The sequence below is a fragment of the Bacillus rossius genome, chromosome 8 (assembly GCF_032445375.1).
Source record: "Bacillus rossius redtenbacheri isolate Brsri chromosome 8, Brsri_v3, whole genome shotgun sequence".
In the NCBI taxonomy this organism is placed as follows: Eukaryota; Metazoa; Arthropoda; class Insecta; order Phasmatodea; family Bacillidae; genus Bacillus; species Bacillus rossius.
In genome coordinates this window covers 1,899,343-1,926,963 of record NC_086336.1, presented here as the reverse complement: position 1 = coordinate 1,926,963, position 27,621 = coordinate 1,899,343, and the positions used below count along the sequence as shown (strand labels likewise).

The 27,621-nt window shown below is 39.3% G+C and overlaps 1 protein-coding gene across 3 annotated transcripts; it reads left to right on the top strand.

The window, feature by feature from the left end:
• Positions 1-3,884: 3,884 nt before the first annotated feature.
• Positions 3,885-26,871, top strand: LOC134535449 (short/branched chain specific acyl-CoA dehydrogenase, mitochondrial). 3 transcript variants are annotated; one of them, XM_063374556.1, is made up of 9 exons: positions 3,885-3,983; positions 5,313-5,457; positions 8,956-9,056; positions 10,864-11,070; positions 11,478-11,648; positions 12,288-12,413; positions 14,635-14,817; positions 17,924-18,059; positions 21,909-26,871. In XM_063374556.1, exons 1-9 carry the CDS (start codon positions 3,951-3,953, stop codon positions 22,085-22,087), a joined length of 1,281 nt encoding a protein of 426 aa, XP_063230626.1. In that variant the 5' UTR covers positions 3,885-3,950; the 3' UTR covers positions 22,088-26,871. The 3 variants fall into 3 exon arrangements, with proteins under 3 accessions (XP_063230626.1, XP_063230628.1, XP_063230627.1); XM_063374558.1 differs by lacking the exon at positions 3,885-3,983 and having other exon boundaries at positions 5,318-5,453; XM_063374557.1 differs by lacking the exons at positions 3,885-3,983; positions 8,956-9,056 and having other exon boundaries at positions 5,343-5,457.
• The last annotated feature ends 750 nt before the right edge of the window (positions 26,872-27,621 follow it).

Sequence of the window (27,621 nt, the reverse complement as noted above, 5' to 3'; positions counted from 1 at the left end):
AATAGAATGTTTCATACAAAGTAATACTGAAATACCATATTCATGAGTTTTAGAAGTTATACTATACATTATAGGCAATGAGATATCTATAAGTGTATATGAAGGAAGCCTCGGATCATGATCATATATTTATGTATATTCTATGGGCCGACGCCGAGATGGGGAAGCCTTCTTTTCACATACGAGAGAGCCAAACGCCCCATCGTGCATCTTCGGTTTTATTTGTTCATTGTAAATAAATTATTAAATAAATATGGCTACTATTCGATGACGTGGACACTGACATCAGTCCTCCGAGAAAAATTAAAGACTACAAGAAAGCTGACTGGAGAGGCTTTCAGACGTATTTAGTCGATAATTTGCCTGCAGCCGATGCTGCCAACTTCGAAACGAAAGATAACATCGAATCAGCAGTCACTGAACTTACAGTTAAAATTCAAACTGCAATTAACTCGTGCATCCCAGAAAAGGTGGTTAGATTTAAGCAAGATGTACTGCCGGTGTATATTAGGGATTTAATTTCTCAGAAAAATAGATTAAGGCGCGAATATACTCGACGTAGGCAGCGCGACATTAAAGCGAGAATTAATGAATTACAGAAAATAATTTCCGATGAAATAACTCTATGGAGGAGCAGCCAATGGGAGACGAAAGTCTCTCAGCTACAGGTGCAAGATGGTAGCACCTGGAGTATGACAAAGCGATTCCTTCATAAGATAGATAAAATACCTCCGCTACAAACTCGCACTGGGTTCACTTTTACACCGACAGACAAGGCACAAGCCTTCGCGAATACCCTTGAATTAGCCTTTCAACCTAACATCGAACCCTGTGACCCGCAATTTAATGCCGGAATATACAGAGACCTTACAATTAAACCTAATCAGCCTTTAACTTCAAAACCTTACTTAACTCAATCTCAGGAAGTTAAACAGGCTATCAGGCGTATGAAACCACGTAAGGCACCGGGAAACGATGGCATTCAGGCAGTAGTCCTTAAGAAACTGCCCGACGAAATTTTGGAATACCTAGCTCAATTAATAAATGGAATACTTAAACTACAGTATTTTCCATTGCAGTGGAAAGAAGCGAATGTGATAGTTTTTCATAAATCCGGAAAAGATAAGACACTGCCCCAAAATTATAGGCCCATTAGTCTGCTGAGTACATTGTCAAAAGTAGCCGAATGCATAATTCTGCAGCGAATAAATGCTCACATTAAAGAAAATAACGTACTGCCGGACGAACAATTTGGTTTTCGCAGCGCGCATTCAACAACGCATCAACTGGTCCGTTTGACAGAACAAATAATAACTGCGTTCAATCAGAACAGCTATAATCTCGCAGCGTTTTTGGACATAGAAAAAGCCTTTGATAGAGTACTTCATGAAGGCTTAATTTATAAATTATATAAAACTGGCTTCCCCGATTGTTATATTAAATTACTGGCCTCGTATTTAGAAAATCGATCGTTTAGAGTCACGACAGAAGGAGCACAGTCCGATTTAAAAATAATTAAAGCAGGAGTCCCACAAGGCAGCATTTTGGGGCCGGTTTTATTCAATATTTATATCCATGATATGCCTAAGCCCGCACACCGATCAGTTCAGTTTGGCTGCTACGCGGACGATACGGTATTATTTAGCAGATCTAGTATTCTATAACTCGCAGCAGACAGATTGCAAACCGCGTTAAATTCAATAGAACAGTGGTGCACAAAATGGCGAATTAAGGTAAACCCTACTAAATCAGAAGCTATAGTTTTTACGCGTAAACATCTCCCGCCACTCGAAGATAGACCACGACTAACACTTTTCAATGAGCAAATTCCTCACAAAAATGTTGTTAAATATTTAGGCGTGCACATGGATAGGAAACTACTATGGCGCGATCACATAGAGGCGAAAAGAAAAACAGCTTTCACTAGGCTCATGGCCCTCTACCCCGTCATGAGCAGACGTTTAGGTAGCTCTGTTAAAAACGGAATAATAATTTATAACGCACTAATAAAACCAATAATCACGTATGCAGCGCCGGTGTGGGCAACAGCAGCGAAATCTCACTTAATCAAGCTACAGAGAATTCAGAATAAGAGTATTCGTATTGCGACAGATGCGCCTGTGTATTGCCCCGTAAGGGCTATGCACAGAGAGCTCAAACTCGAACTTTTAAAACATTATTATTTCCGAACTGCGCAAAAATTCTATGATAAATGTGCCATAAGCAGAAACCCATATATTTCATCACTGGGCGAACAAGATCCAGAGTTGCATGGAAAATATAAAATGCCAAATTCAATCTTGGCTCACATACCTCCGTAGTGTGCTGTGGCTGGCTGAGCGATCGGCCAATCAGTCTCCCGCGAGTTGAAACTTAAATTATAGACATTAATGAATAATTAGCTAATTCAAAATGGTCCGAAGCACGCAGGTGTATGTACTAACCGACCTCTGGGTTCACTGCCTGTTGTGTTAGGGCTGACTCCCTATGCACGATGGGCATGGCCCGCCTGGCAGGTTTCACCTCCAGTGCCAGTTGTGTTTCTGAAATACATGGGATTTTGAATTACAAGCTTGCAACAATGCCAGAATGCGAATAGGTCTTGACTTAATTCACCTGTAACTTTATACACCGACAGTTCCTCTATATTTAACTAGTAGTATAGTAGTAGATATTAGAGATTTGTAAATTAGTAATAAGTCCTAGATACTTAGTAATAGTCATCAAAAATATATATTTCTAAAATAATAATAAAAATTTAAAAAAAAAATTAAAAAAAAAAATTAAAAAAAAATTAGTTCTTATTTTAGTTTTATCTTAAGCACTGCACGTCCATCCCTGAGTTGGGTGTTTGCATATTTCGTAACGAAATGCCTAGTTTGTAAGTCATTTATCTTTTTTCTGTTTTAGTTTCTTAGTTTTTTAGGTGCTGACTGGCGGCGGAGTGAGTGGTCAGTGCAACCACTCACCACCAGGGGCGCTTGCGTCCCTGGTCACTAAATCCAGTACTGAACAACTGGAAAAGCGGACCACGAGTCCAAGTGCCCAACCCACACTCTGTCCAACACTTCATCCAGACCATCCTCTGTCTCCTGTAAATTCCTACACGTAATGCATGCCAATTTGCATCCCGCATGAATGTGCCCAGGGTTTTCCCTGTGTCTATGCAGGTTTTACCTGGGCCCAACCTATCTCTAGTTATAGTCTAGATTTAAGAGTGAAGGGAGTTAGTCATGGCGCCAATCGCTGCCATGGCTGGCCAATCCCCTCCTAGCACATGATGCATGCGACCCTCTCCTTGCATGGCTAATCCCAGCATGACTAGGCGTATAGGCTTCGGCCTGAGACGCACCTAGGTCCCTCCCTAACCCGGACCCCTCCAAAATACACTTAGTTTTAGTTAGGTTAGGAAAAAAAAATATGGCGGTGTTATTCATTAACATACATCTGTACCAAGGTCTTCCATCTGTACATTGGTGCGGCCGTCGCCATATTTTTCGTTTGCCGTGTGTCCATGAATGTTTATTTTGGACAACTCATGATAACTAATGGTCAATTAGGTTAGGTTAGCTACATTATAAATACTTTAAAACATTGTAAACGGTTGATTTGGTTAGGATAGCTACATTAAAGATACTGTGAAATCATGTAAACGGTTTCCTAGCCCTGGATAGCTACATATTAAAAAGTTATTTGCTAAGCAACCATAAAATGATTTTACAGTATTTTTAATGTAGCTATACTTACCTAATATCAGCGAATTCCCCCCCCCCCCCCCCCCCAAACCATAAATACACCTGTTGTGGTACGAGCATGAACTTCGGGTAACTTCGGGTAACTTCGGGTGTGGCTCTCTCGTCTGTGAAAAAAGGCTTCCCGAGATGAACACCTCCCTCTAATTTCTATGGAGATGACTGGTTGATTGTCAATAACCGTTCATCGCGGGAAATATGTCGATTTTACGTCAAGCGACTAGAAAACTGGTAGTTGTAAATGTCTTATTATATGGTTTAGCGCAGTGTCCTGTAGCAATTTATTTTTTTAACTTGTTGGGTTTTCTATGATAATACATTTTTTTTTTATAAATTTACACTCGAAACCCATCAATATTATTTGATAATATTGGTGGATTTCGAGTGTATCGAGTATCAAGGGATAAACTTGGATACGTGATACGGAACAATTACGAACAGTTTCCATTATGTACAATATAATTTCTCAAAAGGTTCACAAGTTATACAGGAAATATATGTAAACCCATATCTCTTTATTATGACAAAACCGTAATAGGTCTTATACTCAGGTCACAAATTAACAAATTCTTGTCTGAAATCGGAGTAGTTTTACTGCATGTTTTTAGAACCTTCCCCCCCCCCCCCCCCCCACCTCCGTCGTCACAACACTAACAGCTATCTCGCATGGCGGTTCACACACTTCCATTAGCAACACACTAGTGTTAATAACCTTGCAACCTTCAACAACTGCATCCACCACTCTTAAGGCAAAGACTTTGTTAAAGTACTTAACTGTGGTCTTGTAAAGGTGATGTGGACCAGGTGGGCATGTTACTTACTTTGGTGAGTAGCCCTCAACTCTGTTTCCCTTTCGCCAGACTGAAAGTTCATAATCTCCACAATATTGTATCACTGAAAAGTCAGTGGAATATTCCAAAACCAGCACAGTTAGAACACAGCCAATCACGGCAGTCTTGTCTGGGGCGGTGCTTGCCCGCCGAGACACGGCAACGTGGCAGGGGCAGCAACCGTGCACCTCCAGCTGTTCGTCTCGAGAGCTGGTATGCGCCTGGTGATGTGTCGTGGGAGGGGAAGCAACCCGAGCTCCCGGCAGGCGGTGGTGGGGACCTTGATGCTGTGCGTCTGGAGGGGAGCGCTCAACACTGTCCGCACCCGGGCCTGTATGCGAGGCAGTCGCAGGCCTGATCCGTCCCCGGCTCCTCCGCGTGTCCTTGGTCAGCCTGGTGCACTGCCACCCACAAAGTACTGGAGCTTTCAAAACCTGGTTATCAACACGTGCAAGTTGGTACACTTTTCATGTACAAAAAATAATTGTTGTGCAAGTATTCTACTGCAGTTAATGTACAAATGTTAATGACGTTTTCATTTCATTGTTTTCAGTGTACATCATCCTAATTCAGGTCTTTAAATGTTTTAAACTAGTTTTGGACTTTGCATCGAAATGGGAAATTTGATCCTTTAATTTAAAATCGGGTGTAGTTTGTATCTGTGTGGTTGTGAGGGGATTGTTGGGGGACGTGCAGGGCTGTGTCACGCTCGCTCCCTGGGCTTGCGCAGCGCGGCTGGAGGGACGCACGGCTCGGCAGTTGTCTGCAGGCCTGCGCCGTGCTCCCGCGCAAGGGCATCGCCACCAGCACGGCGCTGGCACGCCCGCCCGCCCTCACCCAGCTCACGGACGAAGAGCAGATGATGAAGGAGGCAGGTACGCACTACCCTCTCGTGGTCCAGTCACCCGGGCCCAACGCAGGAGCAGTTCCGACCACTGTAGTCAGCCTGCAGACTGGTCTGACGCCGTTCTGCCTTGATGTATGTTCGTGTTTGTGTGGGACGTGATCGCGAAGTCGTGGCCTCGCCGTGCCATGGGCGTTGGAGTCGTGGCGTCTGCAACCCTCCGAGCGCCACTCCGCCCCTCGCGCCGTGCCGGTCTGCTGTCCGTGCTTTCCTTTGCTAGGTCTGGTTGTCAGGGTGTCTACAAGTCACGAAAGTAACGAAAAAGTAACGAATTTTGATGCGAGGTCACGAAGTCACTAAAAAGTCACGGAATTCGATACAAGCTCACGAAAAATATTTCTGTTGACGTATTTTCACGTGTATTTATTGGACACTAAGTGACTGTGTAATCAGCACAGCCGTATTTTTCTTTCTTTAGTATGGTTTGGCCTGCGATAGAAGAACAAAGTGCTGAAATAAGATACCATGAAACGCAGTGGTGAAATTCAATGCTATGCCAAGCTGATTGTCGTGCTATGTTCATTTTCGTTGTTTCGTTTTTTAGGATACAGGCCGTACGATTCTAGCATTGGCATTGCCTGGCGTATGAAAAATCTCGTATTTGTACGAGGATTCAGAGGTTTTCAAACCATAGATGTTACAGTATACTAGTACGTACAACTTGTTACGATAACGATGCTTTCTGCCTCCGCGTCCATATAAGTATAGTAAATACACAATCTCTCATTGATTATAACGTGCCCTTTTAAATTTTGGTGGTCATTGGTAGTTTTTATGAATAAATGTTATGCCTAATGTGTAATTTTTTTTGTAAAAGGGTCAATTAGTTTAGTCAATAGTACAAAGTAAAAAAAAATCTGGAAAAAAAATGTTCCCATTTAGGTCAGTTAAAGTCACTGAAAAGGTCACTAAAAAGTCACTAAAATTGATTTTGTCACTTCTGTAGACACCCTGGTTGTGCTCTAAGTGCTCTAACTCTATAGTTATATATGTGTGTGTTAACTGGTAGCACTGCTGGGATTGTTACTGAATGACTGAAAGAAGCACTTGCAGCACACGTGAATACAGGCCATGGTTGGACTAGGTTCTGTGCTGCTGTTTCATCACACACACACAGGATATGGTTTTATAATAAAATATTAATTCACATGCATGAGTCTGTTTCAGTAGTGTTTTAAGGTACAAATAGTAGGTCCTAGTAAAATGGCTGATCTTTGCATACCTGTCGATTTAAGCTGCTCTGTAAAGAGAGTTGTAGCACGTGTTTAGTTGGCAGCACCAGGTGGTGGCAGATGCAACACCGCGTGGACGTGGTGGTAGTGGTAACACACTTCCTCTCGTGCCTGAAGATGTCAGTCTTCTCTCTGTCAAGCATGGTGACGCCCTGATGTGACAGTCACTCACAACTGTCACTCTTGTGTCCATGTGGGGGCAGCCGTGACAGCACCGTTGTGTAAAACCCTAACTCCCAGGGCTATGAATGCTTACAAGTGAAGCTGTTCAGTCTTCGTAACCCACCATTTTCCTGCCAGACACTTTTATTCATGTAACATGCATGTGCAATAGCAGCTGATTGCTTCTTAAAATGTCTTAATTTTAAAAAGGCAGTTGTTCTGTGTTGTCATTAGAGAGAATTAAAATATTACAACATATGTTAAGAAGTTTATGATTATACTATAAATAACTCAGCTCTACTTTTTTTTTCATTTCTTTGTTTATTCTCAATTTTTATGTTTAGTCTAAATTTTTATAAATTGTTTCTCATTTCTTGTTTGTTTTTTTAGTTAAATTTAGATTGAGCATGACACACTGTATATAACATATTATGCACTCGTTGTCTTAATCTTCAAATTAAGTACATTATATTTTTATTAGTGTGATGTTAAACTATTTTATGGTGTCGTGTTGTGATGAGTTTTGTTTTTTGAAGTAGCTCAAAATTAAAGTAATAAAAAAATTGATTTAAATTTTAAAGCTAAGGGATTTGAGGTCATTTATGTTGTTTGAATTCCACGTTGTATACCATTCACTGCTTACTCTAAGTAGTATTCTATAAGCTCATCATTCAAGCAAAAAAAATTAAACTATACAATTAAAAAAAATAACTTTTACGTAAGAATTTTTTATGGCATGTGTAATCATCATAGATGATTTATTTTTATAAAATAAGTTTTTTATTGCTCTAAAAACTCGTTAACTTTTTTGCTACAGAGGATGCAGTAGAAAGCATATGTCTCGGAGAAGACTGCTGTTTCAGTGCTAGTCTGCTCTAGCTATCATGCTGTGAACCCTGCCTTGGTGTGTTAACTCAAACGTAACACGAGAAGATGAATGGAAACAAGCCATACATGTAGTGATGGTTAAATATTTTATGAGCTAAGCTCAAGATAAAATTTGTTTTAAGTGAAAAGCAGAAAACCCACAGCTGAATAAGTATATAATCTGTGTATTGGAACTCCTGTAAATATTACATTATTCTGTTGCTAGTCTGCTACTGCGGCAGTGTGCCATGACGCGCTACGCCAAGCCAAGTTACCCGAGCCAGCTTGCGGGCCGAGTCTGGCTCCGGTGCTTCGCAGCACACTGTTCCGATCACTGTGACGTAGACTTGTCGTTATCGAATGGTGTGGAAGTGGAAGAATCGTGCCTGTCTTGTGGTGAATTGTGACGACATTTGTGCTCGTTGAGCTTTCAAGTTGGATGAGGATTCCAAGATGTGCCTTCTCTGATTGCGTCAGTGTTAGGTAGCTTTCAGAGGGTGAAGTGCAATGTCATCCCATCCAGACTGCAGAATCAACACCCATCACCGGCAGTGCACTACGTATGCACATGTGCATATTTGGCCGATCGGATCGGGGCGATGTAGCAGGCGAGCTGGCATAGGTCGATACTTATGTCATCAGTTTTAAGTATTTTGTGTAAGCCATCTCTCGCTAAGTCAGCAGGCACAGAAGTCTGAATAGTTGATACTGCATTGCACCACAGAAAAATATTAAATTTTTTTTTTACTTCAGATTACCAATTGCAGATATGTGCATATTAATATGTATTTCCATATTACTGTTGTAATTTTATTTTCATCTCCTGACACACCACTTGTTACAAAGTTATTTGCGTGAAAACATTCAGCTTGCTGGCTAGAGGTCACTCCTCACAAGCCATTAGACGGTAACAAGCACGCCCTTGCTCTGTGTGTGCAACTGCCGGTCCTCTGGTCAGACGAGGGGCAGCTGGCTGTACGGCCAATCGGACAACCGGGCGGGACAACTGACTCCTGGCCACTGTACTGCCAGGTGCTTGACCGAAAGTTGTTTGGATGTACGCGTATGTTTTGCTCGCAGCTCGTCAACTCAATAAGCACAGTAGTGTGGTCAGGAAAGATGTGAAAATTTATTTTTTAGGTCATGAACGGATAATTTGTTCTTCCAAAATTCAGAACTATTGTTATAATTTTTTTGTTTATTTTCAGTTGCGAAGTTGGCGGCCCAGAAAATTGCACCTCTTGTCAGTAAAATGGAACAAGAGTCAAAGCTGGATCCTAGTATCATTGAAGCTTTGTTTGAAAATGGGGTCAGTTTTTTTTTCTTTTTGATTCAACCCAAAAATATTAATTCACCAACTTTTTTTTCTACCTAATTCAGTAATAGAATTATAGCTTACTGTGTATCTAAGTGAACAGATTTGATTCAATATTATTTCAGGTTTATCAGGTAGAACATCTTTGTGTGGGTTTATGCTTTACTGAACCTTTATGATTGTTGGACTGTCAACTACGTAGGACTTGAAAAAAACTAAACGAGTAATGTCTGTTTTATTTAGTTTGTCTTGTTGTATTCCAGTTTCCATAAATCTCCGCCTTTCAGTACTGGTCAGTAAGCCATGCATGTTGTCAGTGATCGGGTGCAATTCCTGTTTTAAATGTGGCTGGCTTGGCTGATGGTGCGGCTGGTAAATTCCCACATTTTCAGTGATATGAATTCAAAATAACTGGAAAAAAAAAAAACAGTCTGTGCGTGGAGTCCATGTGCAACAGAAGTGAAACTCTTGCTTGTTAGGTACACCGTACAGATGGAGATAAATTATTAGTATATTTTTTTAATTGAACAAGAGATAATAGTTGTGAATATTAAAGATGTGAGTATGATCTCGAATTGGGGGGGGGGGGACAGGGGAGTAGACAAACACAAGCAGTGTTACAAGAATTCTGTAGCATCACTGCTGCGTCATATCCACCTCTCCCCTGCCGTCTCTCCTCCCAGCTGTTTCAACTAGCATATAGCATATCTTCCCCCCTCCCACCTTGCCATCTTCCCATTCGACCGCTAGCACATGCGGTGGAGTGGATTCACGGCTGACGCACTCTCCTCTACTGGTTCCCCCACCACGTACATAACTATTCCCCTCATGCAGTTGGAATTTTCATAACACTCAGAAATTGTAGCCCCCTCAGCAAAAAAGAAGTTTCACTTCAAAAATTACAGTTTTTGCACTAGTGATGTACTGATGCCATTATTACCAACTATTCTGCAAATAATATATTTATCCATGAATCATAATTAGCTATTATTGTGGCACACGATGAAGAAATCCCCAGGCCGGGAAGAGCAGTCTCTACCTTGGGGAGTCCCGAGTGCACGGGAGAACTGCGCGGCCGTGCAGTTCTGGCCTGCGCCAGTTGGCCGGCCTGTTCAGCGACAATACCAGCGCACCCTCCAAACCAGGGAATCGAGATCACGAACGAGCTTAGTTGAGAAACTTATCTTTGTCAACAAAAAACATCACTCGTGCCATTTTCAACTGAAGTTGTTTACTGCTCTCTGCTCTACACTGAATGTGACATGAAGACTGTGTGCTCCAGGATCCATTCTCTCGAGCTTATTTTTCATTCCAATTTCCTGCACGCTTGAAATGAACCTGTACGGAGAAAGTGGGTCACGCCACAACCCCCCCCCCCCCCCCCCCCCCCCAAAGCAGGCCTGGCCTAGAGGAGGGGAGGAAGTAACTGTAGCCCATGCACGGAGATGTGTACTTGTTCCAAGCAGTTCTCACCTAGACATGCCTATTACAAATCATTATGTTGTAAAAGTGCATCGTATACCAGTTTGATACGTGATGGAATATGTAAGGATCATGAACAATGTGCTATCTTTATGAATAAACATCATTCTTAAAAATTTAAACAATAACACAGAAATGTTTCTTAGTCTAAAAATATGTAATACCATAAAATCTTTTATCTAGTAATGAAGTAAACTCAGATTGGTGTATCACTTCATGTTCACCCGTTAATAAACATAATGCCGCTATGTGAAGTAAACTCACTTGACCACCGACTGTGGCAGGGCTGCCACCACCGCGACGTGTGGTCTGCTTCCAGCTGATGGGCGTGGAAATAGCAACGGAACACGGGGGCACCGGGTCAAACTTCCTGTCGACCATCCTGGTGGTGGAAGAGATCGCGAAAGTGGACGCGTCGGTGTCCGTGCTGGTGGACATTCACAACACGCTCATCAACTCTCTCATCATGAAGATCGGCACTCCGCAGCAGAAGCAGACGTACCTCCCTCTGCTGGCCTCGCGCGTGGTTCGTAGCCGCTTCGTGGGAAATACAAACTGTAGAGTAGATTTTGTACCATGCGTACCTGTGTTAGTAAAGCAGTTTGATAAATTCATTACAAATGTAAGCAAAGTAAGAAGTATCTTGCTAAGACAAGGATACCACATGCATATTTGTCTTGTTCATGCTATAATTATAGTGACACTAAAATTCCTGATAGTGGAATGATATGTTATTCAGATTAAATAGGTTACATGTTCCACAATCAAAGATGAAAGTTTTGTACTACCATATACTCTCGTGTGACGATGTATTAAAATATCTGTCTCATTATTTCTTAGGTGGCAGAAATAAGACAACTTGTTTTCATAGTTTTCAGACAAGAACACCAAACAGGTGTGTAGATTATACTGACAGGGTTGGTTCTCTCGAAGGCTGGAGCGTTCTGCCTGTCGGAGCCTCAGTCGGGCTCTGACGCGTTTGCCATGAAGACCACGGCGAAGAAGAGCTCGGGCGACTACGTCCTGAACGGCTCCAAGATGTGGATATCCAACGCAGACATCGCCGGCTTGTTCATCGTGATGGCGAATGCTGACCCGGCTGCGGTGCGTACGACGGCAGTTGATGCCGGAATGTCATCGCATACTTGCATGTTCCGGGTTGTGTCTGGGCTCGTTTCTAATTACTGCTCGGGATGCCTTGATATTTCATCAGAACCAGTCCAGATTCAGGTAACACGTGCCTGTGTAGAAGTACATAAAGAATCACATAGCTAATATCTAAGGTACTGTATGTTCATTGGGAGCTGTTGACTGCATCAAGGTCACTGTGCAGCAAGCGGCATCTCTGATCTTACGTATACACATCATCATGGTCGAGTGGTCAGATCACTCTCCTGCCACGGTGGCGGGGTTGCAGTGGTCAAAGAGGGCGCACAGTCCCATCTGTTTCGTCCCTGCTTCATTAGCACCGCTCCACTCCTCTTCTCTGAATTTTGTGCCACTGAGATGTTTCGCTTGTTCTTTCGTGTAAGGGCTCGTTAATTTCTGTCACGTCATCAGTTTTTACCATCGTTTGCTCTGTCAAATTTTAAAACCTTTGCCAAGACACAAACAGGAGCTCTCTGAACATTCATAGATTGTTATTATATGGTAATGTGAGGTGCGATGGGCACAGTGCTGGGAGGACTGCTGTGTGGTCGGCTCAGCGTCGTGTCGCCGTGCCAGGGCAGTGCGTGCTTGCAGGGCTACAAGGGCATCACGTGCTTCCTCGTGGACAGAGAGGCGCCCGGCCTGTCGGTGGGCAAGAAGGAGGACAAGCTGGGACTGCGAGCCAGCGGCACGTGCATGGTCCACTTCGACAACGTGCGAGTGCGTGAGCCACTGCCACTTCTCCGCCACAGCCGGTGGATACACCACTCCCTCACTCAGCACGTCCTCAAATCACGCTAATTCATTTAGCGCGATGGTAATTTTACTGCCCCAGTTAGCACAAAATCGCCAAAAGGCAAAAAAAAAGTCTGGCATGACGCCACAAAGTCTGTTTCAACTCAGTAAACAACAGATGTACCGTGTCACACAGTTAGCTATAGCAATGTCTGCTGGTAACTGTACATGTGCAAGCACTTGCAGTTGATAATTATATTGGAATCATTGTGTTAGAGTATTTGAGACAAAACTAGAAGTACTACCATGGCGTGTAGATTCTCATGAAGGCCACACTTAATTGGTCGCACTTTAGTTTTACGCAAGTCAACTGTGCACACAATCGTACGAAATGAGGACTTATCAAACTTTCATATAAGTCTGATGCTGTTGGTTGTACTAGCGGGGATATATATTTGATATTAGATACCAGAACAGAAATGAACAGATGATTCACATGTAAAAGGTTGTTAAATTAATGTTGGTGTGAACCAAGTGGTGATATTCTAATAAGCACTTTATTTTTAAAAATTAAAATGTAAATATCCGGACAGTATGTAATATTAGTTTCACTGCTTTTAAAGGATGGTTTTTGGAAAGTTCGCGAAAAGGTACGCGACGTGAGTGGGCAAGTCAACCAGCCGACTGTTAAATATCTCCCGTTAGTGTCTTATTTGTCATACAAAGTATTCAATGGTAGCCTTATAAAGATAAATGGTTTGACATTTTTATTGTTGAATGTTTTCTACGTGTTTATATTACATAAAGAATATTTTCCTACACATTTTTAAACACACAAATTAAATTAGCCTTGTTATTTATGGAGAATACGTGATTTTGACTAACACAAACATATTTATGAACGCATTAGTCATGCTAAGTGAGGGATTGGTGCAGTTTGTTGGTTACTTTCTATACACCTCACTGAATAGGTAGTTTATTTTTTTGTATTTTTTGTTTGGTTTTATTTCACCTAATATTTGAAGCAAAATATTTTTATGATGAATGAGGTGTTTCTAACCTTAACTTTGTTTTCCTCTGTACAAGTGCATTGCAATAAAAAAATCACACTTTTTACAGGCATTTTACATAAGATGCCAGTACTCTTGGCATTCCCTTTAAAAATAGTTATTTACAGTAGGTATGTAAAAGTACACAAAATTTGGGTGAAGTTTTAAGTACCGTACCTGAATTGTACGTATTTTTAAAGCTATAAGAATTGATCTAGGAAAAAAAATAACACGTGGAACCTTACTAACATAACTGGGAGTATGTAATAGTAATCTAGGATTATACGTACATTCTTAATTATTGGAGCAGTTCAGTAGAAAACATAATTATTTAATGCATTAAGTAAACATTTATTACAAAAAAAAGTACCATTTCATTATAACAAGCAATTAGGATCGTAAAATATCAAAGTTGTTAGTGGTGTTGGTTCATTTTACATGATGTCATTCTGTAATTATGAATTTCTTTTTTGTTTAGACATATTTTTGGTCATTTAACATATCATCGCTTTGAGTTTTTTTCTCCATGAACCCATACTAAAGAGACAATAATTTAATTCCTTTGAACATTATACTCAGAATTTTTTGGAATATCGTTTGTATAACAACTATTTCTTGAAATAGAGTACAATTATCCTTTTCCTCATGTACATTGTTTATACTGGGTGGGTCATTACAAAAGTAAGTAATGTACAAAATACTTGTTTGTTTATGTTCACCTAACTAAAAATAAGGGTGCATTAGAAGTGAAAACAAATTAACTGCAAGAGAGAAATAAACTTGGTCAAAGTACCACAGTTACCATGAATGGCCTGATATAGGTATATCAGGCACGACACAGCAGTACCAGCGACAACTGTTAATATTCTTTTACTGAGTGCACAATAAACAACTGTAGTATCAGGGTGGAGGTCAAAGACAAGCTTAAATATTTAAGAATTATTAAAGAAATACATTTTTAGCATCAAAAACAATGTTTATTGTACAAATTAAATTCTTATATTTAAAACCTTTAACTGCAGTGCAGGGGCATCTAGAGTAACATTTTTGGACAGCTAAAAATTTTATTTTCCCGTAGTTTTACAATTTTGAATAATTTATTTGTGATTTATTAGCAGTCTCGCAAACAGTTCCCCTGGCGAGCGCGGGACATGTAGGTTCCAGAGAGCCACATTCTCGGTGAGTACGGCAAGGGCTACAAGTATGCGGCGGGCTTCCTGAACGAAGGTCGCATTGGGATCGGAGCGCAGATGGTCGGCTTGGCGCAGGGCTGCCTCGACGCAACCATTCCCTACACTCTGGACAGAGCGCAGTTCGGCAAGAAGATCTACTCCTTCCAGGTACGGTACTTCAGTACGGCAGTGTGTAGCTACACTCTGGAACACTCAGTTCGACAAGAAAATATATAGGGATGTGCGAAAGTGACTTTATCCACATGAAATGAAAGTGAAAGAAAATTTATCAAGTTTCGCGAAAGTGAAACGAAAATGAATTTTTCTATGAGATAAATATATTCTTAACGAAAGTTAAGCGAAATTTTTTAATTAACAAAGAAAAAAAGTGCCCCAAAATTTGCTCTTCAGTAATAAATTCTATTACATAAATCATTTTGGTAACTTTTGATGTATATATAAATATTACTATTTAATATAATCAACATCTGCAGTAGACCACACAACACAGCCCCATGTCACTCGTAAATTTCAAGAATCAATCCAGATCTTTCAGCACACAGACTATTTCCTTTACAGTCGTAATGTCGCAGTCTATGATAATATATTTATTCGTGCATGGTACTGATGAAAAAATACGTGAATACTGCGGAACGGCCACCATCTTGCACCACTGTCACACATGGCTAGCTCAGGAAGCTGTAGACCAGGCAAGGGACATGGTCAAAACAAAACATAACAAATGGTTGCTGCCAAGTGGTCATTACATGCAGTGACTTGTTTACCTTTTTGTCTAATTGGCTGTATATTATGAGGATTTTATATGCCAGTCAGAGTATGTAAAATTTAAATAAAGCAGACGACAATGTTTTTGTTTGGCTGTGCGTGAATAAAAGTAGGTACGTTCTTTGTTTATGTGTACTAACAGTTCTGGAATGTATGTTTTACGAATATAGTACCTACACTACTGTTTGAAAGCAAATGAATCAGGTAATTTTTCAAATATTGCATGATTTTGTTTTGATACCTAGGCCTACGGTAATCACGGTTGAATTTTGTTTACTTTATCTGCCATGTTTGTTCAAATTATGATTTTACCGTATTTTCATTAACGTGAGTTTGTTTCATCACCACGTAAATTAATCTTAATGGAAATCTTTTTTCTAATTAATAATTTGCTTGTTATTACTAATAATGTAATAACATATGCAAATCATATAAAGACATTACAGTAGAATCTCAGTGCTAAGTACTTACAGGTACCTCAAGTTTTTGTACTTAGTACTGAAACATGCATACATATCTTTACAAAGAGAAAAAAAAATATATAAAAAAATAGCTACAGGAGAGCCGCAATGCCATATGTATTCGCAACTGCAACTTGCTTTTTTCCCCTTGTCTAGTTCTCTGAGTATATCCACATTTTCCTTAAGCGTGAATTGCTTTCGTTTCTTTTTATCTCCAGGATCATTCATATTGTAGCACAAATACAATGCGGTGTCTAAATAACGTAACCTGAAAATAAACTCAACAATAACAATAAACAATCCCGGCACAGACATCAAACAGTATTTTTAGCGTAGCGTAACACTTTTGTCTAAATAATTAATACTTCTCTCAAACCTCCGTCTTTCGATGTATCGAATGGTGTTGTGTTGCTCACGTCGCGTCGCATACTACGTACGGTATAATCTATGGTTGTGCGCGCAACTGTTTGTTAACTTTGTTTTGAGAATTTAGAGGTAAGAAAATACGTTGCGGTGGTATTTGTGTATCTTTGTTCTACTACATTAATCATTTAGCTGGAAATTTATTTACCAGTTTAAGTAAATTTTGCTGTAGTAATGCCACGCTACTAGTATTTATACGTTATAGTGAAAATATGATACTTTAAACTGAAACTGTGTTGCATGGCGAAGATATGATTTTTGGCGGGGACTTAAAAAAAATTCGTTAAGTGAAATATACTTTATAATAAGGTACGTTATTGTACCGGTATTCTACTGTACATTTTTATTAAATTTCGATTTCTTTTTCAACTAGAACAAACGAACTTCGGTAAGCTATTGAACTTTCGTTTGGCTCGAAATATTTCGCTAAAAACGAACTTCGACAGATGAAATTCTTACCGAAATCGAAAATGAAAGTAGCAAAATTTCGATTTCGGTATCGGTATACCGAACATTCGCACAACCCTAAAAATATACTTCTTTCAAGTAGAGAAGTACCTTGTTTTGTCACATAATCGTCGCACCTTTATCTTAGAGCGTCAAAATTTGGGGGGGGGAAATTTCTCTCATAAAAGTCACATTAGTATGTTTTTGGTCCCGTTGTTAGATTCTGAGCGCTTTGTGTAGGTAGCAAATATGACAGGACAAAGCACCGTGCAACAGCAATTGGTTTTCAAGTTGTAATGGAAAAATACAGTAAAATTTTGTTTCAGTTCTACCTACACAATACAATTTCACATCCAATATAGTCAAATGTTTTGGTCCAACCATTTTTTCAATAAAAGGTTGCCCATAAACTTATTTTTCCATATAAAGATATATTTTAAAGTTTAAATCTATTATTCGTTCGGATATTACCGCTTATTTAATTAACAGAAATTCAAAGTTGTACGATTTGTAAATTTTCTTTTATAGCCTTTATCTGTTTGTCTTCGTTATAAAAATGTAGCTATCACTAGATGGCAAAATTCATGTTTCGTTACGTTGATGCCCGTAAAGAGTGCGCCCACGTAGTCGAATATCAATGTTGATAGCTTGCTGATTGCATGAAACACGCACACTCTGTCTAGTACAGAGTAAACTACATTTGAAAACCTGCACTCATTTGTGATTAGTGTGCACTACGATGATAGTTATTCATTAGTTACGGCTCACGTTCAGGTCCCAGTTTTAGTTTTTATATTTAAAGTTGAACGAAATAGGTAATTTTTTTGTTGCATGACTTAACAATTTAAATTTTTGTAGTGTTTTTTAAACTACTTTTTAACTAAACATACTTTATAAGAATAGGTATTGAAATTATTTACATTCATTGAATTTAATATATCAAACTATTACATTTTTGTAATCAGAGTTAAGTTTTGATTAAAAATGCTAATTAATTTCATTATTATTTGTTGCATTTTGGTGTTATTTCGGTTGTATCGCAATTCGCCCCAGTGATTGGTGGACTCGACTGACTCGGCCAGTTGTCGCGCTCTAGCCAAGGGAGGGGGGGTGCGAGGTGACGCGGGAGGAAGCCTGAGGCTCGGTGGCTGCGACAGGCGATGCAGCACCAGATAGCGGAGGCTGCGACGCAGCTGGAGTGCGCTCGCCTGCTCGTCTACAACGCAGCCCGTCTGCAGGAGGCGGGGCTGCCCTTCGTGAAGCAGGCGTCCATGGCCAAGTACTACGCCGCCGGTGAGTCTCCGGCGCAACACTGCAGACATGTCTAAGCTCCTTATTTTGGCCCTGAAATAGCACTAAATGCATCATCCTGAATTGGCCACAAATTAAAAAAAAATATATCTTATTAGTAGGGACAGGTACTTTTCGCGATCGCGAATCACCGTCGTTATTTCGCGAATTTTGCCCTTTTTTTACGAAAATGCGAATTTTGCAATTTTCCACTGTTTCGTCACGAATTTGGTCAAAATTTCGTTATTTGAAGCTTAAATTGCTACAAACACATATAATTTAGATATAATTCATCTTCTGTTCGTAACACCAGCTCACCAATAAAAAATAAAACAATAAAACACTACATAAAAATACATTTCACCGTGCCGGCAACATTACTAGGCAAAACAAGGTAAACAATTTATTTTCTCCAACCATAACCACAAAAACCACATTCTGTGGCAATAAATCACGGCGAGATTGACCACAGACGACGGTAATCCAGGACCGTTTATATTTTGCATTTTAACATTACAAGCTTCAACGTTTGTTTCTCGTGCCATGAAGTTATCAAAACAAAATGTGTTTCTCAATACACGTGTTACCAACGTAGCAGTACGAGAATGCGAGAAAGAACATGAACGTTTACGAACAATCGATTGTTGTTTAATCATACAATCAAGAGTGTTCGGTAGATAAAAACGTTACCGCGGTCAGAACGCGTAAATTTTGATATCAACGAAGTGTTTTTTCTTCATAATTTACTTAACCATAAAATACTTTAGGCAATTTTAAACTGCAACAAACAAATTGATGGATGTGTGTGATTTTTTTCTTCGGTTGTTAGGTTACTGCACATGCGTGCATTTATTATTGTTCGGTGGCTATTCGTTGCGGTAACTGAACGAAGTATGGCATGAACGCACTAGATAGGGCCTAAGAATTTTCTTCTGATGGTCTCTATTCGATAGATAAGGCAGTTTTATTTTGTAAATACTGTAATAATATTATTGCAGTCAGTTGGGACCGTAGAGACTCAATTGGGGGACGCACCACAACGCCGAAATACCACGACGCCATACGTACAATAACGCCGAATGCCAAATTGACCACAACGCCGGCACGCTAGAAAACTGCTGTGTACCACAACGCCGAATTACCACAATGCCGAATTATCACAACGCCGAAATACATAAAAGCCGAAAAATGTCATTCCAGGACTTCCACAAAGGTTAGATTAGGTTAGGTTAGGATAGGTTAAGTATGGTTAGGTTAGGTTTGATTGTGGTATTTCGGCGTTAAGGTACATTTAAGAAACACACACAAATTCATTCAGTTGTTATTTCAGCGTTATGGTACACAGTAGTTTTCTAGCTGTCGGCGTTGTGGTCAATTTTGACATTCGGCGTTATGGTATTCTGCGTTATTGTACGTTTGGCGTTGTGGTATTTCGGCATTGTGGTAACAACCCCTCAATTGTTAAGCACATAAGCAGTGAAAAGCACAAAAAGTCACGCATTTCTTCCCCCGCTACTGTAGCACTGCAGCATACTAGTGGTGTTTGTGTGCAGCAAGCTAAAAAAAAAAGGAAAACTGAAGCGCATCGTTTTGCTATGGAGACCACTGGGTTGTTCCTCAAAGTGAACATCCCACTTCATAAACTTCAAGACCCCAGTATTTTAAGCTGGATGAAGAAATATGTTGAAGTTTTGTATCAATATCTGTAATCATGGAGTGGCTTAAATTTAGAAGCTCTCAAAACCAAACCCAATTTAAGCTAGTTGGAAATGGGCATTTTAAAACTAACCTAAGCTAAACTTACCAAATATAAAATAAGACTCACCTAAACCAACCAAACCTAAAACTAAAGAAACCTAACTTTTTGGCCTAGCATACCACCTGAGTTAGGAATATTGTCAAAGGGGAGAAAAAAAAAGGATGAGATAGATCGTAAATAAGTAAATCGTAAATAAATCGTAAGCATCAAAAGTTACGGGGGGAGAGAGTCGTAAATGTCCAAATGTTGGGGGGAAAAGAATCGTAACTCTTTACATAGAAACAACTCGTTTGCAGGCTTCAACTACTCTTAACTTCATAAAATACTTTACTGTACCTAGGATCATAGGTTCGTCATCCCGTACAGGATGTCTGGTGAGAGCTGAACTAAGGAGATTTTGCAAAATAACATAATACTAAATTAAAATGAGTTTTATTCTTAAAGTCAAATAAAGTAAAATCAGTCTTGACGAACATTTACACAGCGGGATTAAAATTTACCACAACAATAATCTCTTCATTACTTCCTTAACTACTGAATGACCTTACAAGAGAGAAAGAGAGAACTTCACTAAACACTTCCCTAATCCTTACGAGTATGTACATCTTAACTTATAATTAAAATCAAGACAAAGATCAAGCAATACTCACATTTTCCAATAAGCACCTCTTGATTGATTACTTTAAAAACTAACGTAGGGGCCTCTCCTGCCCTTGAAATCCCGAACGAACATTACATTTTAAAAACTAGAACTAAACGACTAGTGACGAGGGCCATAGCCTCCGCCCGAATGCTTGAAGACGACTACATTATGACCTAACTTAAATTACTTTACGACCTAAGTAACTCGTTACCTCTGGCGTCGGCCATAGCTTCCGCCAGAGTGAGCCCCGAGCTACCAATCACTTGCGCTTAAATTTGTGCGCCCTGCCGCGCCTAGCAATAACAAATGCTCGTTATTGAAGCCAAATTTACTAAACAACTAACTAGAACATCTGGGAATGCTACCCCCCTCTACCCCGACGTGCAGGCCACACCGCGCGGCTTGTTACGACAGCGCGCCCCAGTAACTGCGGCCCGTGGCTGCGCCAGGCGCGGCCGAACAAACAAACAAAAATCTGCAAGCCCGCAGCGCGCCGCGCCGGCCCCGTGCCCCAATTACATGGTCACGCCACTTGCGCTGACGAGTGAACAGAGCAGCCAGCCCAGAGTCCCGTCAGTAAAGTCCCTAAATTTGATTTCAACAACCCTGCAAAATTTCAAACCGCGACAATATATTTTATTAACAAACCTTCCCTCTAAACCCAAAAGTTTTGACATTCTGGAAGAGTAGCTACTTTTAAGTTTGAAGGGTTTTTCACTTCTAAATATTAGTTCTAAACATTTTGATTATTCATTACTGAGTTCATTTAACTTTTTCTTAAAAAAGGTACGCGTAGATACATTTCGCCGCTTTTTTTTCCCTCACCGCTTTTGGCATTTTTTCTCACCTCTTTTGGCATTTTTGCTCACCGCTTTTCACTAATTTTACTCACCGAAAAGTTCCTGTCCCTACTTATTAGCTACATTTTACAGGTCCACAAAATAACATGAAATCCACAGAGGTGCCTAAGACTCAAAAACTCGTAGCTAAAGCTTACTCGACTCAAAAATATAGTTCATTGAACTCAACGGCGCGAGATTGAGATCAAAATACGTGTTTGCAAATGATTACTATGGATTCGCCTGAAACTACTGAGTAAAGGCTTTCGAACTTGTATGTAAACATTTGTAAATACTTTTTTTTTTTTCTTGTTAAGCTACGTATTTACAGTAAAAAGACTAAGAATTCACATTAAGAAGGAAAATCATTAGAATTTCATGATGCATTTCCGAACTTATTGATATGTATGAACGTAAACAAAGGATGTATTTTCTATTTCGATTTTTTTTTAACACAAGAATAAATTCCAGAAATATGTTGTGATTTCTTTGACATTTCCTGGAACTCCCTGGCTTCTCCCAGTTTTTCTAGTCGTGTAGCAACCAGGATAATGCCTTTTAATCGTTATGTCTCCGTGCTACGCTGCACGGCCTGGCGTTGTTTGTTTCAGAAGTGGCAGCGCAGACGACGCGCAAGTGCATAGACTGGATGGGAGGCGTAGGGTTCACCAAGGACTACCCGCAAGAGAAATACTTCCGAGACTCTAAAATAGGGTCCATCTACGAAGGCACGACCAACATTCAGCTGAACACCATCGCCAAGTTTATACAGATGGAGTATTCATCGTGAACACTTGGTGGGTCTGCCATCAAGTTTCTTGCCTGTGAGAGCGAGTGTATACGTGTGTACGTATACGGCCATGTGATATGTTACGTGCTCCGTCAAGGATATGTATTTTTTAAATGTAATTGTGAGGAACAGAATATTTTTGTATTTTGGCAGTGAAAGTCAGTGATGAGATTATTTTTGTACGAGTTTAATAATTGTTGTTAAATTACTTTATATGTAAATGTATTTGTTCTTAATCAATGACAATATTATTTTTTGTATGAAATGAAAAACTTTTAATCTATACTAATAATAAAACTGTTTGTGGCAAAAAGTCTGTACATTGGATGAAATGATGAAATAACCATTGCAAATGGCTATTGACACTATTAAGAGCTTTTTTTTTTTTTTTTTAAAAAAAATGTGTTTAAAATTTTTGTCTTTTTGCCTGTTTGTTCAAGCATCAATCGAAAACTAATAAATGGATTTTTTTTTTTAATTAGAAATGTCTTTGGCTAACTATAAAAATCTTAGCTGTATATAATTACAGAATTCCATCCATAATGGGGTGAAAAGATGTAAATTTAATTTTAATATCATTAATTATATCTCTAAAACTAATAACGCATAAGAAAATATATTCAGTACGAATAATTAACATAGGAAAACTACCAACCATAATTTATAAATTTTGTGAAATTCATCCCCTAAGGGTTGTAAAGGGGGTAAATATGTTTTAAGATTCATAATTATAGCTCAAGATTTAATCAAACATAGTAAATGATATTGGGTATAAACAAAGTACTAAATGATATTAGGTACCAATAATAAATATACAAAAACTACCAACAACAATTTTTAAATTTTGAAAAATTAAACCCCTAAGGGGTGTATTAGGGGTAACTATGTTTTAGCATATTACCAAATTTATATCTCCATATTAAATTCATTATAATAAATTATTTTGGGTACAAATAATAAACATACAAAAACTATCAACTACAATTTTACCATTTTGTGAAATTCAAATCTTAAGGTGTGTTTTTAAAACAAATAAATAATACTTTTAGTTCAGTTAAAAACATAATTTTAAAAAAAACTTTCCTCTTGAGTAACCTATTGCTTATTTTTGGCGTTTATTAAAATTCTTTCATAATGGGGGTGAGAACAGGGTAAGTTTTCTTTTATTTTAAGAAATCATGTCTCAGCAACTAATGTAAATTAAAGTGTAAAATATTATAAACTAATTATTATTATTTTACTAATTTGCAAGATTCCACCCATCAGGGGTATAATGGGTTTAAGTTCGGTTGTAAGAAAAAATTGCATAACTCCGAATCCACTAGATCTATGGGTTAGAAATTAAGAATGAACAACAAACATATAGAGTTAAGATTTTGTTAATTTTTTTTCCCCCTGATTTCGTCTTTTAAGGGTGTGAATGAAAAGCAATTAAGTTTTGTTTTATCATAAAAAAAAATCATATCTCCATAGCAAATAAAACTGGATGTAAGAAACGTAAATAATTAATTACGTAGAGTACTTTACCATTTTTCGATATTCAACCCCAAAGGCAGTGAAATGTAGACATGTTGGTTTGTATATTAATAAATCAAATATCCAAACAAGTTAAGATCAAGGTATGAAACCGAGCAAGAATAGCGTACAAAATTATGATTCAACATAATGTTTTAACTTTTACCATTTTTCTAGTATTCGACTGCAAAAGTGTTATAAATGGCATTCTATTAATCTGTGAGCCACAAGGTGGTTTGACCGATCTGTAAGCCGGTCGTGCCATGAGGCTTTTACAGTTTAATTTTTTGTATTATAAGAATTGTACGAGTGATGTGTACCAAGCTCCGTGCAATAAATATCAGTCTCGTCTACCTCTCCGTACCCTTGTGCATGCTGGCGCCCATTAATTCTGCCATTTATCCACTAACGAAACGGTCGGCTGTCGTGTCTCGGGGCGTGTGGACTGGGATCTGTCCTGCGACCTGCCAGGTTACCGAAGGTGAATATTTAGTGCCATCTTCTACCGACCGCGTCCCACGGGTGGCGGATGTGGGATCCCAGCCCGAGAGATGCAATCTCGCTGGAGTGACCGTGAATAACCAACAGCAGTCCGCGGACCACTGGCGGGCCTGGTTGGGTCGTTATTACGTCTATCGAGGTGAAAGGCGGCCTGGATGGAGATCGGCGCGCAGCGAAGGCACCGCAGGGGAGCTCGATGTGCCCTGGAGGCGAAAGGTAGACGAACTGCAGGCTGGAACTGATGTAGCTGTGGAATGCTGCGTGCGCAGCGTTGGAACTCTGAAGGAAGACAACAGTGAACTTGGGCTGGGGCCACTGGTAGCCCTGAGTGGCGCGACCTGCAACCGACTCGGTGATTTAGGAGAAGTCTGAAAGTCGCACCCTCTCCAGACTGGAAAACGTACGCCCACCCTTGCACTTCTGTACCTACCTGACTTTCAATTTTGGTCTCCATTCCTGCCCAGAAAGAAAAATTATTCTTAATACCTTTCAAGGTGTGCAATTGCCCAAAATGAAATACAAAATATGACACAATAATCTAATATAATGCACTGGAGATTTCGCGGCACTAAGATAACTAACATCCCCTTTCTAGTAATTTTACCAACTAAATACTTGATGCCAGTCGTCGGTGCTCCTATGTCGCACAGGCTGTTATGCCACATTGATGCCTGCCCTTAAGCGTGTGAATGTCGCAAACACACCCTGGGGCAGTCTGGTGCAATGTAGTGGAGCGAGAAGAACGACCTCGATATCGATGTGTTGCCAGTTGTTCACGCTGCTATCTAGTGTCCTTGTGTTCCTCTGCTGTGCCAGGTGGATATTAATTCGCTAAGTGTAGTTTCCAAAATTTGTTGTGTTTTCTTTAATTGTTAATTATTGATTCAATTCTTATAATTTGTCTTAATTAAAGTTTATTCACTATGCGATCAGGCCCCAAATCTCAGCCCTAATCGTGCCTGCGCTCTGTGTACTTCGCACGGGCCTGGCAGCTGCAGGAGGCTACCAGTCTTCGCTTGCCCGGCGCAGAGGTCGGGTGCATCTATGCACGCACCACGGGGTCATCACCGTTTTGTTCGTATGACTTAGTTGCAATAGTGTAAGTACATCCTACTCCTCTTTCATCAGCCTCGTGGCTGGCCTCACCTCGGTGCCGCTTTAAAGAGCTCACCGATTAACATATACTTTTTATTTCGCAACCGCTCATTCGTGAATTTTAGCTTCACTGCTCTTGTAGCCAATGGGCCGCATGTGAGCCTATCCTCGGGCAGGAAGCTGCATTTGTGAACTGTTTACTTTCTCTCGCACTGAGCCATCCATGGACGAATCGTGTAGATGCTTTCCTAACTTAATGTAATTCGTATTAAATGTTTCGTCGGACTTCTTCTGTAAGCCATGTCACCACATGAGGAATGTAAATGTGGGAGCATTCACCCATGCTTAACCTTCGATACACTTAGCATCCTTAGCAACATCGTAGCCGTTTTAATTAATATAATAATAGTTAATAATCCGCAAGACGTAGCAGAAGTTTGTTGTGTGCGTACCTTCTTTGGGATTCTGTCCATATGTTCTTACTTATTATCGGTACATGCTTAGCTTTTCGACTCAGCGACCCAGCTTCTTCAGATGTTTTTGTTGTTTTTGTCTGATTATCGGTGCATAATTTAAATTTGCACTTCTCCAGGTACTCAGATAATTTTTCACACCCCCAAATACAGACTAAGACCTTCTCATAGGCAGAATATTGCAGTTTGGGTCCTAGTAACAGCTGGCTACCATAGGCCACCAGGTGCAAAATACCATTGACTTCCTGACTGAGCACATCTAGAGTGAGCTCACTCACATCGACATGCAAGGTAAAGGAGCTATTAAAGTCAGGCAACACTGTGCACTGGTTAGCACTTGCTTTAATTTTTCGAAGCTCCTTTTCTGCTCAAAAAATCACAATACACTGAACATTACGAACAACATGGAAGTAAGTTATCGCGCCGAAACAATCAGCAACTCTTCCTTGAGAGGAGCTCAGAGGGCATGAACTAAGTAACCTGCGAGCAGCTTACTTCCGTGAGTAAAACGGTCATATGACAAACTGTTTCCGGCAAGTAAATCGTGCAAGGTCGCCCTGAGAGTTAAACGAACCTACCAAATATTGTAGTTAAACCATATAGTAAACTCAGGCCTTTTTAACATGGGGAACTTTAGCGATACCCGATTGCAGTTATCCTAGCGGTTCAGCCTGAAGAATGCCCGCAAAATTCAAATTCCCTTGTATTACAATGGGCGAATTTGTCACAGACTTTCTCTTGTAGATTAAAATTTTGTTGTCATAGATTAAATAATTTACACTTCATATGTTTGTATGAAAATTATGTGTTCATAAACGAAATAAGTTTTCGTAATAAAAAAATATATATATTGATTAATGAAAATTAACCTAACTTTGATAATGCGACTGAACTGAGAACTAAAGAAATATTTGGTAAAAAAAATCCTTTTATTCAGTTGAAGAATACCTTAGGGTATAAGCATATTAATATGTTGGTTTTTGTATTTCAGCAAGTATGGTGGTTAGGATGTATCAGCAACCTAAATAATATTGCCAAGACAAAGATTGTAGTATCCAGGAGTGTGGTTATGTTTTGTATTTAAGATTTGTGTTTGTCTATATGTTTTAATTTTTTGTTTGTATTTTGTATTATGACAACTCCCTTCTAGTATGTACTGGAGAAAACAGGAGGCAACCAAATAAATAAAAAATAAATAAACTGTACCGAATCATTTAAAGTTTCGCCCAGATTAAGTAATTATTTATGTTAATTGATTTATTTGCTATATGTAAATAATTTTATTATTTGAAAACTCTATATATTTTAAAGTGTATATCTATGTAATTGATTTTCTATGGACTGAAATGAACTATTCATATGGACAATTGCAATGACCCCTCTAAGTAGGTATTGACTTTTAACGGTAAACGGTTAATTTGACGCCGTTATTGCTTAAGAAAATATATTATTTCCAGTGTTGTTAAAAGTACTCGGAAAAAGTAATTGGGCGCAATTACAATTACTGTGGTGACAATGTAACTAATTACAAGTAAAAATTACTTTACATAAAAGTAATCAGTAAAATTACAATTACAATTACTTTCCACTACCATTTTAAAATTGACTTACGATTCAAATTTTTTACACACTGTTACATTAATAAACATACATATATGTTTTGTTAAAAAAAATTATTTCATGTAATGATTAAATATATTATCTTTAATTAAATGAATAATATTTGAGGACAAACATGCGTGAATAACATCAAAAGACTTCATACAAGTAGCTACCTGTAATAAAAATAACTCTTTAAATTCTGGAATTGACCTTACAAAACAATTGCATTTTAAAGTTCTCATCAAATATATTCCCTCTCTTGATGGCAAAAACATCTTTACCAACAGTAAAAAGACGCTCAACGGGAGCACTTGACGGCACTGATGTGTTAAATTTTAAAAATGCAGA